Source organism: Vombatus ursinus, unplaced genomic scaffold, assembly GCF_900497805.2.
Source record: "Vombatus ursinus unplaced genomic scaffold, bare-nosed wombat genome assembly UNPS02001419.1, whole genome shotgun sequence".
NCBI classification, from domain to species: domain Eukaryota; kingdom Metazoa; phylum Chordata; class Mammalia; order Diprotodontia; family Vombatidae; genus Vombatus; species Vombatus ursinus.
The window spans coordinates 2,271,760-2,290,289 of NW_020941197.1; the positions used below are offsets into that span (position 1 = coordinate 2,271,760).

At 36.2% G+C, this 18,530-nt stretch overlaps 1 protein-coding gene across 1 annotated transcript in view; it reads right to left on the reverse strand.

The window, feature by feature from the left end:
• Positions 1–352: 352 nt before the first annotated feature.
• Positions 353–18,530, reverse strand: part of SMS (spermine synthase) — a 67,501-nt gene continuing 49,323 nt past the window's right edge. The window contains exons 9-11 of the mRNA XM_027868355.1: positions 16,965–17,044; positions 7,359–7,474; positions 353–2,460 (exon numbers count right to left, since the gene is read on the reverse strand). Of these exons, the coding sequence (XP_027724156.1) occupies positions 2,421–2,460; positions 7,359–7,474; positions 16,965–17,044 (236 nt within the window). The 3' untranslated portion in view covers positions 353–2,420. The remainder of the gene's footprint in view (positions 2,461–7,358; positions 7,475–16,964; positions 17,045–18,530) is intronic.

Sequence of the window (18,530 nt, forward strand, 5' to 3'; positions counted from 1 at the left end):
AAAAAGTCTGTATATTGCGCTACATATAGTATGTTCCATTCAAAAGCTCACTGTACAGAGGGAACTGAGCTTTAAATTCTACACTACAGCATTAAAAATAAATCTTAAATGACAGTGCTTCACTCTTTAAACATTTCTTCAGAATCTCTTCAGCAATAGCAAATAAAGTCACCAGTATTCATTATTTGCATGCTATCTTTTTAAAGTAACTACAAAATATTTTCAAAACCACAAAGGTCACTCTTTCTCCACGCAAATAATGACAATAAGAAAATTATAGAGGTTGTGTGCATTATTAGTTTCACACAACATATTTTCCCTCTCCCTCCCCCTCTCCCAAACCCTCCCCTTATTCCCCCTACACACCCACCCCATATACCTTTGCTCTGAATGTACCTTTCCAGGGACCTGAATGTACAAACCTACCACCCACATTTCTAAGTTGGTGTTTTTGTAGCAGGACCTGTGCCCCCAGACTGATAGCTGGATATCCTGCTTCAGCCCACAAGTTGATCTGATCGTCAAGTTCAAAGTTCAAGTTATGCCTAGATGCTCGTCACACCATATCCCCAGCACCACGAAGGAAAGCACATGATTTCAAATTGCTTTTCGGTGGTGGTGAGTTTTTCAATGAAGTAAAATGCTCCCTCTCGTTGTTCAACTCATATGGTATTTGAACATTAACAGCACCATTATACATTATGTGTGTATAATTTGTATGTGTGTATATTCTATAATGTTCACATATAAACCTATCTATGAACATTATACCCAGCCTTTGCTCTGCAAGCATCCTCAAAGACAAGCTCGTCCATTTTACAAAGGCTGTCAAAGACAAATTTTACTACATATCTAACACAAAAAAAATTTCTTGGTTAAAGACAGGTCAGTACAACATCATGTTTTATCCTATAAACTTAATAAGGGGATCCATTAATCTCTTCTCTTCCCTCCCATCCCAATAAACCAAGTAGTTAAAATACCTTCCTTTTTAAAGAGTATTTGTTTCTTCTGAAATGCAGAATAAAATTTGGGAAGAAGAGTGCTTGCTTGCTTTAAAAAAATTTCACCCTTAAGCATTATAAAAAAATTATCTTTTTTCCTCCTTAGAAGTGGTACAGGATATCTCGTTTACAATGGTCTGCTTACAGCAAAGTTACCATAAATGAACTGATTCAATCAGCAAATTGAAATAACTTTCCACAAAGATATAGGTAAGAAATGGCCAAGGGGAGAAATCTTGAATTTGAAATCTCAAATCTTAATTTTGAAATACTTGAAACTTCAACAAATATAACGATCAGATATGTACTGTAACCTATGTGAACTGCTGAACTTGGAAAACTGATACCTATGCTTCTTAAGATCTACCAGCCCACCCCCCTTAATAAGGTGAGAAGTACTAAGCTTTTGGCTGCTTAGTTCTCTTATGTATAAATCTAAGTTACTACTACTCTCTGAAACAAATATACTCCTGTAAATTCCTGGAATAGCGAGCTATCCAAAGAGTGCCTTATTTCAATGTCTCACATGAGTGTGACATGCGATATGGGAGCATGCTTTGACTTTCAATGTCATGCTACCAAAATTAGATTTACTAACCTACCGTCAGAGTTCAAGGTCACGAGAGAAACAAATTTGCATGTGTAATGGATTGGGGGGATGGAGGAGGAGGGAAGACAAGATAAGGGAAAGATGTCTATTGTACAAGTTGGTTAATGAAACTGTATATGTATATGTACATACATATATACACATACATACATAAAAAACAGAACTACAATTACATCAGTGTAAGAATTTGTTTTATGGAACTAGAGTATTGAGAGTAAGTTTTTAAAAAACACACAAAAAATTATTTTTTATAATGGAAGCACTGTTATTCACTTTAAAGTTTCCTTTAACCCAATTTCTTAAACAGAATCAACTTTTGTAAAAGGAAAAAAATATATATTTTCAAATATCCCTTAACAATGAAATTTTAAAAGAATGAAACTTAAAAAAAAGAAACAAAAAATAAAACTGTTATACTCCACACATCCATTCATTTTCATTCACTCCCTCTCTCGTTCTTTCCCTCATACACACACACACACACACACACACACACACACACACACACACACACTCTCATGAAGCTCTATCATAAAAGCCTACATTAACAGAGAAATACAAGGATCACATTCTAAAAGGTTCAGTGCATTCAGCAGCAGCGCTGCCAATTCATCTTTAAGTTGACTTTCAAAAAATAACACCCTAGAGCTCATCAAAATATACATTTTCCATTTGCTTTTTAAATTAAAATAATAATAAAAAAACTTTTTAAGGAATTCACAATCAATAGAATGACTAATTTCAGGATCATCTAGAGCATATAATTTAAAAGGTTCAAGATGGCAATATGCAGGCAAGAATAATCTTCAAAATTCAGTTTTCTTCCAAACAGTGTAAAACACCCACCTGAGAGGAGGGGAAAGAAGGTCAAGGAACACAAACAGATGTCATTCAAAGAAAAAAATTTAAGTACCAGTTAATACCTCACACATACCAGAGTCTGGATGAAAACTAAAAATGATTAGACCACTTTATGATACTATCTATGAAATGAAAAAGGCATGAATGAGGGACTATGTTATATAAATTGAGTTGGAGACTGCCTAAGGGACTCTCCATTTCATCAAATGATGCTAATGTTTTATTTCTTTTCCTTCCCCCCACCCTATTATCAACAAAAAGAAAAATAAGAAAAATAAATGGAAAATAATAACAATTATACATAGTCAAACAAAATAATGCACTAGTGATTTCCAAAAATGTATCTCGTTCTGTAATGTTTTTTAGTAGCTTCTGGTGAAAGAGATTCAGAATGTTTTGGAAAATTCATATAATTATGACACTTGGGAGAAATGTTAAATTCAGTTTTTGCAATTTCCCATGTTTACCATCATTTAAACTGCACACCTGCCAAAGGCAAGAGGAAGGGGAGAAACATAAAATGATGGTCAATAGTCACTAGAAACTGGAAAATTTAGATGCTATGAGAAAAACTTTCTAACTATTTGATACACCCCAAAGTAGAATGGGCTGCTGCCTTTAGAAAGGAGGCAGTTCCCCGTCACTGGATTTTCAGAGGTATTAGATCATCTTCGGAGGAAAATTCCTCAGGAATTTCTATTCAAGTACAGGTTGAGCTACTTGGAGCCAGAGGAGGAGCTGCCATTTATATGGGGAGAGTGGTAAGCTTTGTTTTAGACTTTGTATCGATTTGTTATTGGTGTATTTCAGATTTTACTGCTATTATTGCTGGGGCTACTGGCCACATATCCCTAAAGCAGGGCCATCTAATCAAGAAATGAGTTCACACACATCATGTGTGTGTGATCTAGATAATAAAGAAAACAAATTTGGGCTCTAATCTTTCCAGGGGATTGTACTTCCTTAATGCACAATCAGTCTGGAGAGATTTATTTAACCACCAATTCAACATTTTTTCCTAAACCAAAAAAAAAAGTTATTTTTTCCCATTCTATTCTCTAAGGAAAGAAAGAAATTCCACAAGAAGCATCCAATGAGGATAATTTAATTATGAGGCAAACTCAGAGTAGGAAAGGTATTACATAAATCCATGGGATTAACAGTCATAACTCATAAACTTCATTTTCCTGAGGATCTCTAATCTATACTCACTCTCTAAAGCAAATTAGCTCCACTTTTACAATAGCGGTCATTAAAAATTCCCACTTAGAAACAGTGTAAGGGACTAGACTGCCTTCACATACAAAAACTGGCATAGCAGTCTTGTTTACTCATACTCAAGGAATGAATGAGATGATCCTCATATATATGAATTTTCCAAATGCCTAAAAACTTACTCATTTCAAGCATTTCTTTAAAAGAAATTTAATGGAGATGTTTCTAAATATATTATTCATTTCCTAGTCTTCTTAAATAATATGTTAAACCTAATTCCCAAATCAAGAAATGGCTATTATAAATCATAGATTTAGAGAAAATAAAGTTGTATCTCCATATTTAACAGATGAGGAAACCAAGGCCCACAAATTAACACATTGTCTTGAAATACAATATCCTCAGGAGCTACTGAAGGTGTGGGGCTGCTTCTTCTTCCATAATATTGCTAATTCTGTGACTTCTTTAATGATTCTCTCTTCCCTTGATCTCAAGTTCATAGGTCTGAGAGCTGGAAGGGATGTCAGGCAATCTAGTCCAAACTCCTTCATTGTACGGACTGAGGTACTCCCAATACGAATCCAATGTCCTCTTTTTTTTTTAATCAATGCCTGACACCTAATAGACAATTGATATGTGTGGGCTAAGTAACCAAGCTAACCAAATTTTTTAGCTTTTACTTAACAATTCTAAATAAGGCTCTGAGTGACCACCTGATGGTCCACAAAGTTCATTAGCTTTAATCTCCAGGTTTAGAGAACGCTATAGAAGGTTTTTCTGGTTTGTTTTGAGTTCATAATTGTTCTAGATTGTTAAATTTACCAGAAGAATTGAGAAGTCATTTTGTCCAATCTGATCTTGTCACAGAAGAAGAAATAAACCCAAAGAAATTACCTCTCCATAGATACTAAGCAAAAGAGTTGGGATTTGAACCCAGGTCCTAACTTTAAATCTAGTACTCTTTCCACTAAGTACTGCCCCAAATACATACAAAAGTAGCTTCCAGTTAAGTGGAGCGTTATTCTACTGAGGTTGTGACAATGTTTTTAATATCACTAATTAGATTGTTATCTGGCACTTCTGTTATCTCTCCCACCTTCTATAGTATTTTCTTTAGGGCTAAGATTCAGGGACAGGAAGATATATCTTTAAAACCTGAACCAAAAGTCTTGCTAATGTCTTACTAAGGCATGTAAAAATATCCCGGACATTCTAAAATAGCAGTTGCCCAATACTGGACACTTTGAAGTCCCCAAGGCCCTTTCTGGTGAGGTTTTTGAGCTTTTTAAAACTTATTTTGATAACTTTAGTAAGATGCTATTTGATTCCCCTCTCTTGCAACTACTTATCTATGTGAGGCCAGATTTTCTTCACATACTTCGAACAAAACAACAAATCTCAACAGCGTGAATGAAGAAGCAGATCCAGCTGTCATTTATTAAGTCAGACAGTAAAGAGATTTGCAAAATGTGCCAAACAATGCCACTCTTCCCAATACATTTTTCTTTTGGATAAGTTATTTTTCATTAAAAATGTTATTTATGTATTTATTGTTTAATAAATTTATGAATATTTTTTAAAATCATCAGTTTTAGTTTCTAATAAGTACACATAACCCACATAAAGAAAAGCTGTTTAAGGGAATCCTCAATAATTTTTAAGAACATAATGGGGTCCAGAGGCAATGTTTAAGAAACACTTAACTCAGAGAATAGATAGACACTAATCATAAAGGAGATATGAGCAAATGTGTAGATGAGACCAAACCAGAAATTTTTATGAATTAAATTAAGCTAGGAATAAATGAACAACTAGAGGACAGAAGAGAGAATAATAAATGGCTGATAAGTGTATGACTTGTGATGGACTACTATTGTACTATAAGAAATGGTAAGGAGGATGCTTTCAGAAAAACCTGAAAAGACTTACATGAACTGAAGCAAAGTGAAGTAAGCAAAACCAGGAGAACATTGTATAAAGTAACAGTAATACTGTAGTAAGATCAAAGGTAAATCAGCAATACAATGATCCAAGGCAATTCCAAAGGACTCACGGTGAAAAAACTGCTATCCACATCCAGAGAAAGAATTGATGGGAGTCTGAATACAGAATGAGCATACTATGTTTCACTCTATTTTTCAGTGGGGTGTTTTTTTTGTCTGTTTTCTTTCACAACATAACTAACATGGAAATGTTTTGCATGACTGCACACATATAACCTGTATTAAAATTGCTTACCAACTGGGAGGAAGGGAGAGAATTTGGAACTCAAAATTAAAAAAAAAAAAAAAAATTTAAAAATTGTTTTTACATGTAATTGGGGAAAAAATAAAATACTATTTAAAAAAAAAAGTGACCACCTTACATACTACCCGAAATTTCTTACTTCATTTCCTTTATATGATTGAAAATCTATTAATTACAATAAAACTTTGGGGAGATGTACAGATTATTTAGTCAACAAGACACTTTTTGGTTCCCCAGGCTTCAAGATTCAGCTCGAAATTAAGCCTAGGTAACAGTAAGCAATCAGTTTCCTCAACTGCAAAATGGGGATATAATGATAGCACCTACCTCCCAGGGTTGTTGTGAGGAACTAATGAGACATCTGCAAAACACTTAGCACATAGTAGGCACTATATAAATGTTAGCTATTCTTATAATTCTAATAATGACAGTAATAATTATGTATAATTTTCCATTTATCATTTCCAGTTTCCTATCTCACTGAAGATAATTCTCCTGATTCCTTCAAACTTGCTAAACTAGCATCTTCCCACTGTTCTTCCCACTGTCCAAGGTCCCTATTTTAGCTTAGTAGAATCTACCTTTTGATAAAGAAAATCATGCACGTGATAACTAATGGAGGCTAGGTCTTAAAGAGTTAGCTCTAAAAGGGTAGATATGAGAAGCAACATAGTATATTGGATAGAAAACTGGCTTCTGCTCAGGAAGTTAGGAAGAGCTAAGCTCAAGGTCCATCTCTGACACATTCTGGCTGTGTGTCCTTGGGATTAAGACACAATCTCTCAGGCTTCTTGGCTATTCTATAAGACTATCAGTTGGCAAAGGAGGTGCAAGCATGCATTGGTAGAGGGAATTTTCTCCCTTAGGAGTTCCTGATGTCAATGAAGTCACACAATCTACTCACCACCATCCCCCAGAAGTCTGAAATAGGTTTCCAGAGTGCCATGTGGAAATGTCATGTGGGGTACCTAATGAATCAATTTAAGCAGCTGCGATGTGACGGATAAAATAATGTTCTCAGAATCTGGATGAGTTGGGTTTAAGTCCCAACTTTTAACATATACTATCTGGGTGACTCTGGTCAAACTCCTATAAATAATGATGATGATGATGATAGCTAAATTTTGTTTAGTGCTTACTATGTGCCAGGCACTGTGCTAAGAGCTTTATAATTATTATCTCATTGATCCTTAATGTCTCAGTGCCCCAGGCAACTTTCTAAGACTCTTAAGTTTAGATCAGTACTTGCTCTGTAAAGGAAGTTTCCTCACTGGAAGATCCCCATACCAAGGGGATAGTTCTGGTACATAAACAAACAAACAAAACTTAGTTTTTGATCTGAATCTAAGCTGCTTGATTAGATGAGGCTCCTTGAGTGTTCCGCACAGACTCTATGTCCCATTCAAAAAAAAAAAGGATACAATTCCATGTATGAGGGAACACATACAATTTCCTTTGAGAATTCCACAGGACAATAAAGCCGGCTAAGTTGTTCTTCATAGAGAGTCAAGGCTTCAGTCAAATTGATACAGTTCCCCTGAAAAACAAAATGAGATGTGATGCTACTCAAAAGTTCCTACTCACAAAGCACCGACAGAGTCTAAGAGACATGACAAAAAAGAAAGAAAAGTGTATGTTCAGGCTAAAGTTCCATCTAAAAGAAATAAATCATATTGTTATCTTTTGTTTTCATACTGCCTAGATTTCTGGTCTCTCCTAGCTCCCAAACGGGCCCATGGAGGGTGGGGTGGGGGGGGGTGTAGAAGGAGAAGGAGGAGAACCTAGCACACCATCTGAAAATATATGCAGTACCCCATACCCATGGACCTCCCACCTCTACAAAGGAGGGGGCCAGAGAAAGTAAAGGGAGGAAAGGGAATTTCTTTTATTTCTTCTTGAGACCATGCTTGTTCTCTGTAATTTTGCAACATTCATTTTTAATTATTTTGTGGATGCTGTTTTGTTATAGTCACGATGTATATTGTTCTTGTCTCTACTTACTTTGCATTAAATTGTCTTTCCATACTACTTTAATCTTATTTTACATTTATAGTATAGTAATATTCCATTATAAAGCTCCATTTCTAAAAGCGATAAGCCTTTAGTACTTTATTACAAATGGCATTAGATTTCATTTAAAGAATGAAACTGTCAGCTTCATAATCTTCCAATTCACTTACCAATCCATCTCAAATGCTTACAACATAAATAACAATAAAGTAGCCACATAAATCCAGATGCTAAAACTTCTCTTTAGTAAAAGATTCACTGCATCAATAACAAATATAACATTCATTTCCTGTATTTTGTTATATATAATTGTGATTTTGCTATCAAGACTAGGTAAGTGCTGTAAAAGTAGTTTCCCTTATCTTCAAAATTACTTCAACTTCTACGGTTCTAGTTGATTAGTCACCCTTCCACTTAAATTTTAAAAATAATTCATTCTGCCTTATGGGTTGGACCAGATGGCTCTGAGGTCTTCATTATATTTAAAGCTTTATTTAAAATTTTACCCCAAAATGGTAAGCCTAATGATACCAAAAAAAAAAAAAATCCTCCCTTGATAATTTTTCTTGAGAACTCAAAGACTGATTCTACTACTCTGTGTGAGTATACATCTATATCTACACACACACACACACACACACACACACACACACACACACACACACACACATTCCTTCAAAATTTGTTGTGGGAAAAAAAAAAAGTAAAACAATATAATTAATCCAGGGCAGCTTGGTGGCGCAGTGGATAGAGCACTGGCCCTGGATTCAGGAGGACCTGAGTTCAAATCTGGCCTCAGACACATAACACTTATTAGCCACGTGACCCTGGGCACGTCACTTAACCCCACTGCCTAGTCAAAAAAAAAAAAAAAAAAAAAAGTAAAGCAAAATTTGTTGTGACTGGACAGTACTGACACAGTGAATGCATTATTAATAATATATTAGCACCACAGGGGTTTGACTATTTTATTAGCATTATTATGAGATGTAGAGGGGAGCTACAGACCTATGATTTGATTGAAACTCAAGCCTTAGAATATTGCCTGGGGGTACTGAGAAGTTAAATGACTATTCATGGTCACAGAACCATCCTGTCAAGAGACAAAACATGAACCCAGGTCTTCCAAACTCTGACTTACACCGCAACATCTTTATAATACCTCCATAATAGTAGTAAAAAAAAAAAAAAAAATACCAATTATTAAACATTCCCTTGTTTTTGTTCAAAGAAATGGTGACATTTACCTAAAACATAACTAGACTTACTCCATTAGGTCTAATATGGAATAGTCTTCAGAAATTTTTCCCACTGAAGTTTTGCTTTAGAAGAAGTTCTCAAAAAAAAAAAAAAAAAAAAAAGAAATGAAGTTCTCTCCCTCAAAGTTAAAAAGTTTCACAAAAGCCAGGCATGATTTTATGGTTCTCAGGAAGATTAATGCACTGAATAAGCATAGTAATATTCTAAGTATGTTCAAGTCTTTTAGATGGGAGCTCTAACACTCAATTCTCATCTCTTCATTCCACATCTACAGAAAACCAATCAAGAATCCCAGGAATTAAGAGAACTAAGGTGCCATCTTCTTTATTTTGCATAATAAATACTTGTGACTACCATTTACAGGATAGAATCTAATCACTCATAAGAGAAATAAAACAAGGTTTTTACTGAAAAGCCAGCTAATTCAGAGAGTTACAGATGTGTAGATTAGGTTAAGGAGACAATCTTAAACTGAGAAAAATAAAGTCCCTGACTGGTTATAATTCCTATTTTTCCCTTTTCTATGTCTTACTGAAATTTCCATCTTTCAACCAAGGAGTTGGGAAAGAAAACTGAGATCACTAAGTGTTTACACTTCAGTGGGTCAGATGTTGGAAGGTGGTTGCAAGCAGTTTGTCTAAAAGAATGTTTTTTTAGATGACACAATTACTTTAACTTCTCAGCATAACCTTCTGGGTTCTTAGGAATTAGCAGGTGGAAAAAAACCTTCTCTATTAAAAAGATCTATCCCCCTCCCAAAAAAAAAAAAAAAAAAAAAAGACCTTCAACACAGCTCAAAATATTTGAACTGCCCCCTCTCACAATGCTGCTGCTGTTACTGGTTTTTTTTGGCGGGGGAGAGAGCTGTACCTGTTATTTTATTCACAAGAACTCTCAATGTGGATCAGCAGCTACTCAGTAAATTAGTCTTAAGAAGTTCCTGGGGGGCAGCGAGGCAGCGCAGTGGACAGAGCACTGGCCATGGAGTCAGGAGGACATGATTTCAAAGCCAATCGCAAACACTTGAAACATTAGCTGTGTGACCCTGAGCAAGTCACTTAACCCCAACTGCCTCACACACAACAACAAAAAAAAAAGCTCCTAGAGTACCAAGACACCCTTTGCCAATGGCAAGAGCCAAATGTATCAGGAGCTGAAACTAAGTCTCTTTCACTTTGATGCCAGCCCTCCAATAACTATGTGATTAGGGCACTGAACAAAATATGAAGCAGATATTGTTAGATTAAGTTCACTTAAAAATAAACTTGTCACAGTCTTCCTAATACTTCAAGTCTTTAAAATAGGTTTGAAAATAGCTACAGTGGACAGATCAGAAAAGATTTCATCCTCAAGAAAAACGAAACAGTTTAATTTAGCCCAATCACACAAAATGACGTTATTTTTTAAGGTCTATTTATTTAGTAACCTATTATCATCTGGAAGGCCTCAGTGGGTATTTGGCTCAACTGCCCTTTGCTAAACATATAATTTTATTTCAACATCAAGTTCACGGTGAGAGTACACAAACACCACATGTGTAATTTAAAATTCACAAATAGAAGATACTGCTGAGTGATTTTTAGAACATATCACCACTGTGGAAGTCATATAATGGTAATACAACTAAGGTACAGTAAACTAGTCTCTAAAGATCTGTTCCTTGTCATCTTAAAATTCATTTTTTTATAAGGGGCACATGGGAGTACCTCTGGAGTGACAATGTGGCAACACATAGGAAGGAAATGGGAAAAGTTTTAGTGCTATTTTTTTCACATTGTCAAACACCCTAAAAAAACCCAAACCACTGTCACAAATCAAGGCCTACAAAAAAAGAAACAAGATACATTTCTTTTTAAATCCAATAATTTTTCTTAGGACTATATCAAAATAAGAAATGCTATATTTTTCCTAGCTGTTAGGAAAGGAAATGTGGTAGAGTATAAAAAGGCAATGAATTTGGATCCAAGTTCAAAAATCAAACCTCTGCCACCAACTATCTATGAAACCTTGGGCAATCAAATCGCCTACCCAGAAAATGAGGGGACTGGACACTATTTCTGAGGTCCCTTTCAGCTCTACATCTATCATCTATGAATAGAGTTTCAGTCAAAAATAATCAATAAGCACGTGACAGGCACTGTGCTAATAATAAGAACAAGGGATACAAAAAAAGGTAAAAGACAATGCCTGCTCTCAAGGAGGTCACAGTCTAATGGGGAAGACCATATGTAAATAATTATGTGCAAACAAGATATAAACAGAATAAACGGGAAATAATCAACATAGAGAAGGGATGAGCACATGAGAAAATCTAGGGTTCTTCTGGGCAAATAACTCAACAAGGTCAGGGACAGAAAGAAAGGTCCTATATATAATATTCACTGCAGCATTCTGTTAGAGCAAATAATTGACAGCAAAAATCGGTACCCATCAATGGGGAAATGGTTGGATAAATATAACAGAATATTACTTAGGAAATGATGAAATTCAGAAAAACATCGGAAGACTTATATGGAATGATGCATACTAAACCAAGACAAAAAGAATTATACAGAACACTGAAAAAACAAAAATACAAACCTAAAATGAATAATACTTAACTGTTAAGACACTAAAAACAGTTACGTAATGATGAATTGTAATAAACATTTAGCCTTAGAGAACTAGTAAGGAAATATATTCTTCCTCTTCTCGGTAGAAAATTGGGAGGTTCTGAATGTGGAATATGGCCTACACTGTCAGATGTGGTTGCTTTTGCTTTTTTACTTAAGATGTTGTGGGTTTTTGTTTTGTTTTTTAATTACAAAGAAGGATTCAGTGGAGAGAGGAAATAATGTTGGCATAAAAACAAATTTTTTTAAAAAGATCTGATTATTAAAATTAAAGTCACTACTCATGTGAAAATGTTTAATATGAATGTACATATGGAGAGCCTATATCAGATCGCATGCTGTCTTGGGGAGGGGAGGAAGGGGGGGTGGAATATTTAGAAGTCAAAAATCTTACTGAAGTGAATGGTGAAAACTAAAAAATAATTAATTTTTAAAAAGTCACTAGTAGTATTTTCAGGAAGGAGAAAAATACAGAACTACTTCAGTTTCCCATGACAGCATTTCCCAAACTTGGCCAACAAACAGGTTTGGGATAGAAATATACTTAGAAGAACACATAAGCACTATGTTCAAGGGAGGAAGAGAGGAGTATGAAATACCCCTTGGGATAAAAAAGGCCAAAAAAATTTTTTTTGAATTAAAAGAATGTAAATCAGTAAAGTTCTAGGACTTCCTGATTCTATGTTAAAACATAACTTTATATGACTTCTCGAAGAAAAATTCACAGCAAGACTGAAGGTAAATCTTGATTCACGGTAAATCAAACTTCCTACCAAGGATGAATGAGTCCAACAATTAATACTATTCTGTTCATGACCACTTTAGGAGCAAGACCAGGCAGGGCCTGACCAGAAGCTCCTGAGGGTTTGGACTAGCCTCTCCATCTTCTGATTGCTGAGGCAAATAAGAGAAGGGACATGCCAAACTGGGAGGGAGAGGTAGCAGAATAAAAGTAGTAATATCATAGAATCATACATTTAGAACAGAAAGAGACCTCAGTAGCCCCTTCTCATTTTGCAAATGAGAATGTTAAGAGACCCACGCAAGGCCACAGAAGGATTAAGTGCACGAGCAGGATCTGAATCCAGATCCTGACGCCAAATCCATTGTTCATTTTACAAATATCATATTGCCTTCAAGACTCAGCTCAAGTCTCATCAAGCTTTTTTCCAATTGCATCAGTGAACTTAGCACACTCAAATACACTATAAAATGTCCTGGACTAATAAATACCCTCACCTCTCCAACTACAATGTAAGGAAACAAGAAAAAGAAACTGGTCTGAAATAAGAAACTGGTCTCTACTTCTTTTGAAGAAAAGGCAATACAGCATATGCCTGGGGGGGTGGGGGTGGGGAGGGGAATGGGACTTAGAAGACCTGCACCAAAGACCCTACTTTAATACTCACAATTTGTTTAAGTTTTAGGCAAATCACCCTGGGCCTGTAACTTGAACACACAATACATACACACCTCCCGCATCCATCCTACCTCACCTCTCCCAATGCATTAATTTTTTTTGGCTTCCATGTGATATGGTTGGTTCGTACTGAGTTGCAGTCCACCAACATTCCCAGATTTTTCCCACATTAACACCGCTATCCTACGTCTATCCAATTTCCACTTCTATCTTCTACCATCTGGTTTCCATTCCGGTTGAAACCCTTCTAACTGTCGGAAATGTCCCTAATACCAAAGCCAAAGGACTCCGAGTGCTTTACCTAGTCTGTCTCCTTTCCTAACTTACCACTGATCTCCCAGTCACCTGAGACTGAAACCACAGAATCATGTTGAGGGCACATCCTTCCCTCCCCAACATCTAGGTTCCAACACTTACATGGTCTGCCCTCTACATTCTCCTTTTACTCACCACAATCCTAGTTCATGCCCCCATTTGCTTTTTATTTGGCTCCAATTATTTCCGTTACCTAATTTTGTCTCCATGAGTAATACTCATCTACACCAATCCAAAGGACACACTTTGTTGTCGTTCAGTCGTGTCCGATTCTTTTATGATGCCATTTGGAGTTTTCTTGGCAAAGATAACAGAGTGATTTGCCATTTCCTGCTCCAAAATACACACTAATATCTGATAAATCCTTCTTCAAGGATTTATCTCTTTCTGATGTTGAGCTACAGATAGTGCCAAAAACTCTAATGACAAGAACTTTCTTTTCTGCGTCTTCAGTAGCTACAACAGTTGACGATGTGGGGACCAAACAGTGGCCGAGTTGTAGCTTCCATAGAGTTGCTTCCCAAGACAATGTCTGCGAGGGCTGGACCGGAAGCATCAATAGCAATTAGCTAGTGCCTGGTGGTGATTGTGATGAAGATAACCTCAACACACGAAACGGGGTTTTTACTCCTTTCAAGGACAGTAATATGAGGGGGCTAAGGGAACGCTACTATTCCCGAGACTCCGGGGATTCAAATCCTAGCTGTTGGGAGTCCAAGATCCTTGGCTATCTCCCCTGTGGTCTGAGAGGAGGAAGTGGTTGAGACTGAATCACCTGCCACAAGCCATTAATCCAGGCTGGCCCTATCTGCCCTGTGCGCAGCAGCTGTTGGGGATGCTGGCCCCATTCTCCACAGTAACTGCTTCCCCAAATAACTGCATGGACTGGCCTGGCAGCAGGATCAGCAGTTCTGCAGAGACTGGCATTCCTAGGGCTCTTGGACTTACTTGCTCCTCCATGTGAAGAGAGCCAGGTGCTAAATCTTCTGGAGGAAATATTCTGCAAGTCACTCTGCTTTGTTTGTATCATTACAGCGCTTGCATTTTTGTTCATCCTGGGTTGGTTTCTTTCTAAACATAACCTCATCCATTCTCCTAGCAGTACAGCAGCCCCAGTTTGCTATTCCACTGTTTTAAATGGTGGCATCCTCCAGACGTGGATGTAGAATTTAAATTCTCAGGTTGTCCCTTGACGAATGAAGGTCTAATAAAATCTAGTCATTTATGGAATTTTCATAATGAATGACTTAATATTTACTTTTGGTCACTTTTTCTCCTTTCCTCTACAGAAACAGAGTATGGAGCAAATAATCTTTTTTTTTTCCTTTTCTCAATTTGGAACTGACTTAAGAAATATCCTTAAAATATATTTTTGACAAATACAGCAAGCATACACTTGCTGGGTTTTTTGGTAGATGGCACGAACATTCATTTTTCCAATGAAAACCTTCAAAATTTCCTATATCCCTGGGTATTTTTAAGGCAGACTTGACATTATTGAGACAGTCACCAACTAAAGGTCTCTTCCAGCCCCATTCAAACCCCTTACCATATGACTTTATAATTATATAAAAACTGAAAATGAGTTTGCTCAAAGTCAGTACTTTCTTGAGAATAAACAATATCAAACCCTGCACCTGTTCATCAAAACCAGCCCTTAAAAAAAGGAACAGCAAGGTAATTCTCTCGTACTAAGGTTCTTCGGTGTAGACAATTCGAAGGTGAGGTTATTTTCTCCTTTCCAGACAAGTAAATACTTCATTTTTTAGGTTTGCAAATAGGGGATTAAATCATCAATTGCATCAACTTTAACTCAGCATTTCCAGAAGAATTCTTTTTTAGATTTTTGTCAACTGTGCATGGGCAGAGTACAACCTACAGTACTTCTAATGATGAAAAGGAGTTTCCTAGAGAAAAATCATGATCCTTGTTCTCCATCTGGTGGTACAAGAGCATACTGCAGCCAAGGCTCAGCTTTCCTGTTCAATGTCACTTTGGGAAGTATTCTGTATCACTACTGTTAAACAATGCAGAAAACTGTTCTATGTGACCCTGGCAGTATTACTAAATTTCATAGTGCTCTAGGCAACTCTTGATTATACATGACAGAGAAGATGCCTACCTCCATGGGTAGGGCGAGTCCCTACCAATGAAATCACAAGGCCAGGCCCTAGCTCTCCTTCTCTGTGTAAATGTTGTAACCCCTGTGAGTATAATGAAAGTTCCTCATATCTATAGGGCCTAGAAAAATGTAGGTACTTAATTCATTTGGAAATTTTCTTGTTTGTGAAGGTTACGCAATCTTGCAGACAATTTTTGAAAATCTCCAGTGCCACAAAATATCTATTTGCCCAGATTATTTTTTTCTGTCAACATATTCCCTCACCAATCCCCTCTGTTTTTTAATTTTTCTAAATCCTATAACAGGAAGAGCAACAAGCCTTCCAAGTCAAACTAGGTTTCAATGACATGAGAGGAAAGTAGAATTAAATAACAGTCACAGTGCTTAGCACATAGTTACAGGGCTTAATAAATTTTTTATGTAATGACTGGATGAAATATTGGTAATTGATAATGAAATGCTGATCAAAAAATAAAACAAAAAGAGCTAGCATTTATATAGAGAGCTCTGTAAGGTTTGCAAAGTGCTAACTCACTGGATTCCTTATTAACAACTTACCTGCTTTAGGTGCAAAAAAAAAAAAAAAAGCAAACAAACAAAACAAAACTTCGAGACAGGTGCTATTATCCCTCCCTACCCCCTTTGACAGACAAGGAAACTGAGGCCCAGAAATGTTGACTGGCTTGCCTAGGTGTTATCCTAGCTAGAGAATATCTGAGAGGGGATTCAAACTCACATCTTCCTGGCTGTAAGTCCTACTCTCTATCCACTGTATTGTCTGGCTGCCTTAGGGGTTCAGTGGACAGAACACAGGGCCTGGGTTCAAATTCAGTCTCTAACACTTCCTAGCTGTATGATCCTCTGTTTGTCTCAGTTTTTTCATTTGTAAAATAGGGATAATAATAGCACCTGCCTCCCAGGGTTGTTTTGAAGTACAAATGAGATAAGAATTATAAATAATGGTAAAGTGCTTACTACAGAGTTTGGCACATAGTAAGTGATATATGTTAGCTATCACCACCATCATCATCAAACTGTAATAAAAGACCACCAAAAATGATAAAACAGCATAACCTTAAAAAACAAGAGCGCTAACTCTCACGAAACTGTGGATCGGACAGAGTTGACATGCACAGACACGCTACTGTTCTATCACATAAAAGAGAAAATTAATTTTTTCTGTCTCTAATTTCCAGGACTATTTCACAATTATATACTACAATTATTTCTTAAATACACTAGATTCTAACCTCATGGAGTGAAGGGAGAATAAAACAAAGAAGCATACCTGGGTAAAGTATTTTCCATCATGTTTCAAAACTTTCATTGAAAGGTCAAGGATCAGTCTGAGAAATTCCCATGTAGAATCTAGATATGAAAGTTAGAAAGGAGTTATATAGCTTAATTTTTTTTAATTTATCTTTTCATTAAATAAGTTTCTTGCTGTCTAAAATCAACAAAAATCTGACTCTTACAGAAGTCTAAAGGGCCATAATAAACTTTAGAGCAAGAAGACTTTCAAGTAAATGGTTTCGAGACTTCTCTATTTGCAGAAGTGGCCACAGGGAAAAATCACTACATCTATTAGGGCCCACAAATGTTGTAAGAAGTGAGGCCAGGAGCCAAATCCCTAGTAGGTAGACCCCAATCTTGTTCTTTTCACTATGGCATTCAAAAATACACCATTACATACACAGCTACCAACATGATTTTTCCTAAAGCAGAAGTATGGCCTACTCCATAAACCAGTATCTGCTAAACTAATGTCTCAAGATTAAACATGATACTCCTTTGATACTGAATCCCTTTACTACCTGGACACCCTCTCCCCCTTCTACTTTGCTATACATATCACTCTCCTCCACACACTATATACTTTCCAGCTATGATGGACCTTCTTGCTGTTCCTCATACCCAATACTCCATCTAAAGCCAGCATCTTTGTACTGGCTGTGACTCAGGCCTAGAACCCTCTTCCTCCTTCCCCTGGGACTCTCGGTAGCGCTGGTTTCTTTCAGGTCTCAGCTCAAGTGCCCCTTTGTGCAGGGAACTTTCATAGGTCCCCGGCTGCCTTGGAAGGCTACCTTGTTATCTGTTCTATAGATACTTCTTTGGGTCCTACTATTTCCCCCACCAAAATATAAATATAAAATATAAAATTTGTCTTTGTATGGCAGTGTCTAATGTAGAGTCTGGCACAGAAGGTGGTAAATCTATCTATGATCTATCTATAAAAATATGTAACAATCTATAGATATCTCTAGGGAGAAATATTTATGTATTTATTTTTATATGGCAGAAAATATATGATCAATTATTTCTATATATATAGATATGGAGAATGTCTCTAGAACCTATTATGTGCCAAGTATTGTTACATGTGGATGTACAAATAGATAAAATATAGAAATATGCTATTTATATAGCATAAAATACATAATACATATCACTATATAAAGAAATGTGTGTCTATAGAACTTACGTGCCAGGTGTTTTATGTGTGAATAAATGTGTATATATACTTTATGTGTGTGTATATATGTATATAGACATATTTACATGTGTATAGCACAAAATACATAATATATAATGAATATTTTTCTATATACATACACACAAATATCACTTTCTGCATAAGGTACTAAGTGTGTGTATCCATTCACTCATCCATCCATCTATCTATCTATCTATCCATCTATCTATCTATCTATCTTATCTAATGCTTGATTACTGCATGCCATCATAAATATCCATTAAGTCCAAGAAAAGAAATGGGTAAAATACTAAATTTGTAGGATTTTAACTCCTGGTTGATTTCAACCCTAGGTAACTTCAAATTTCAAGAGCCAGAAAG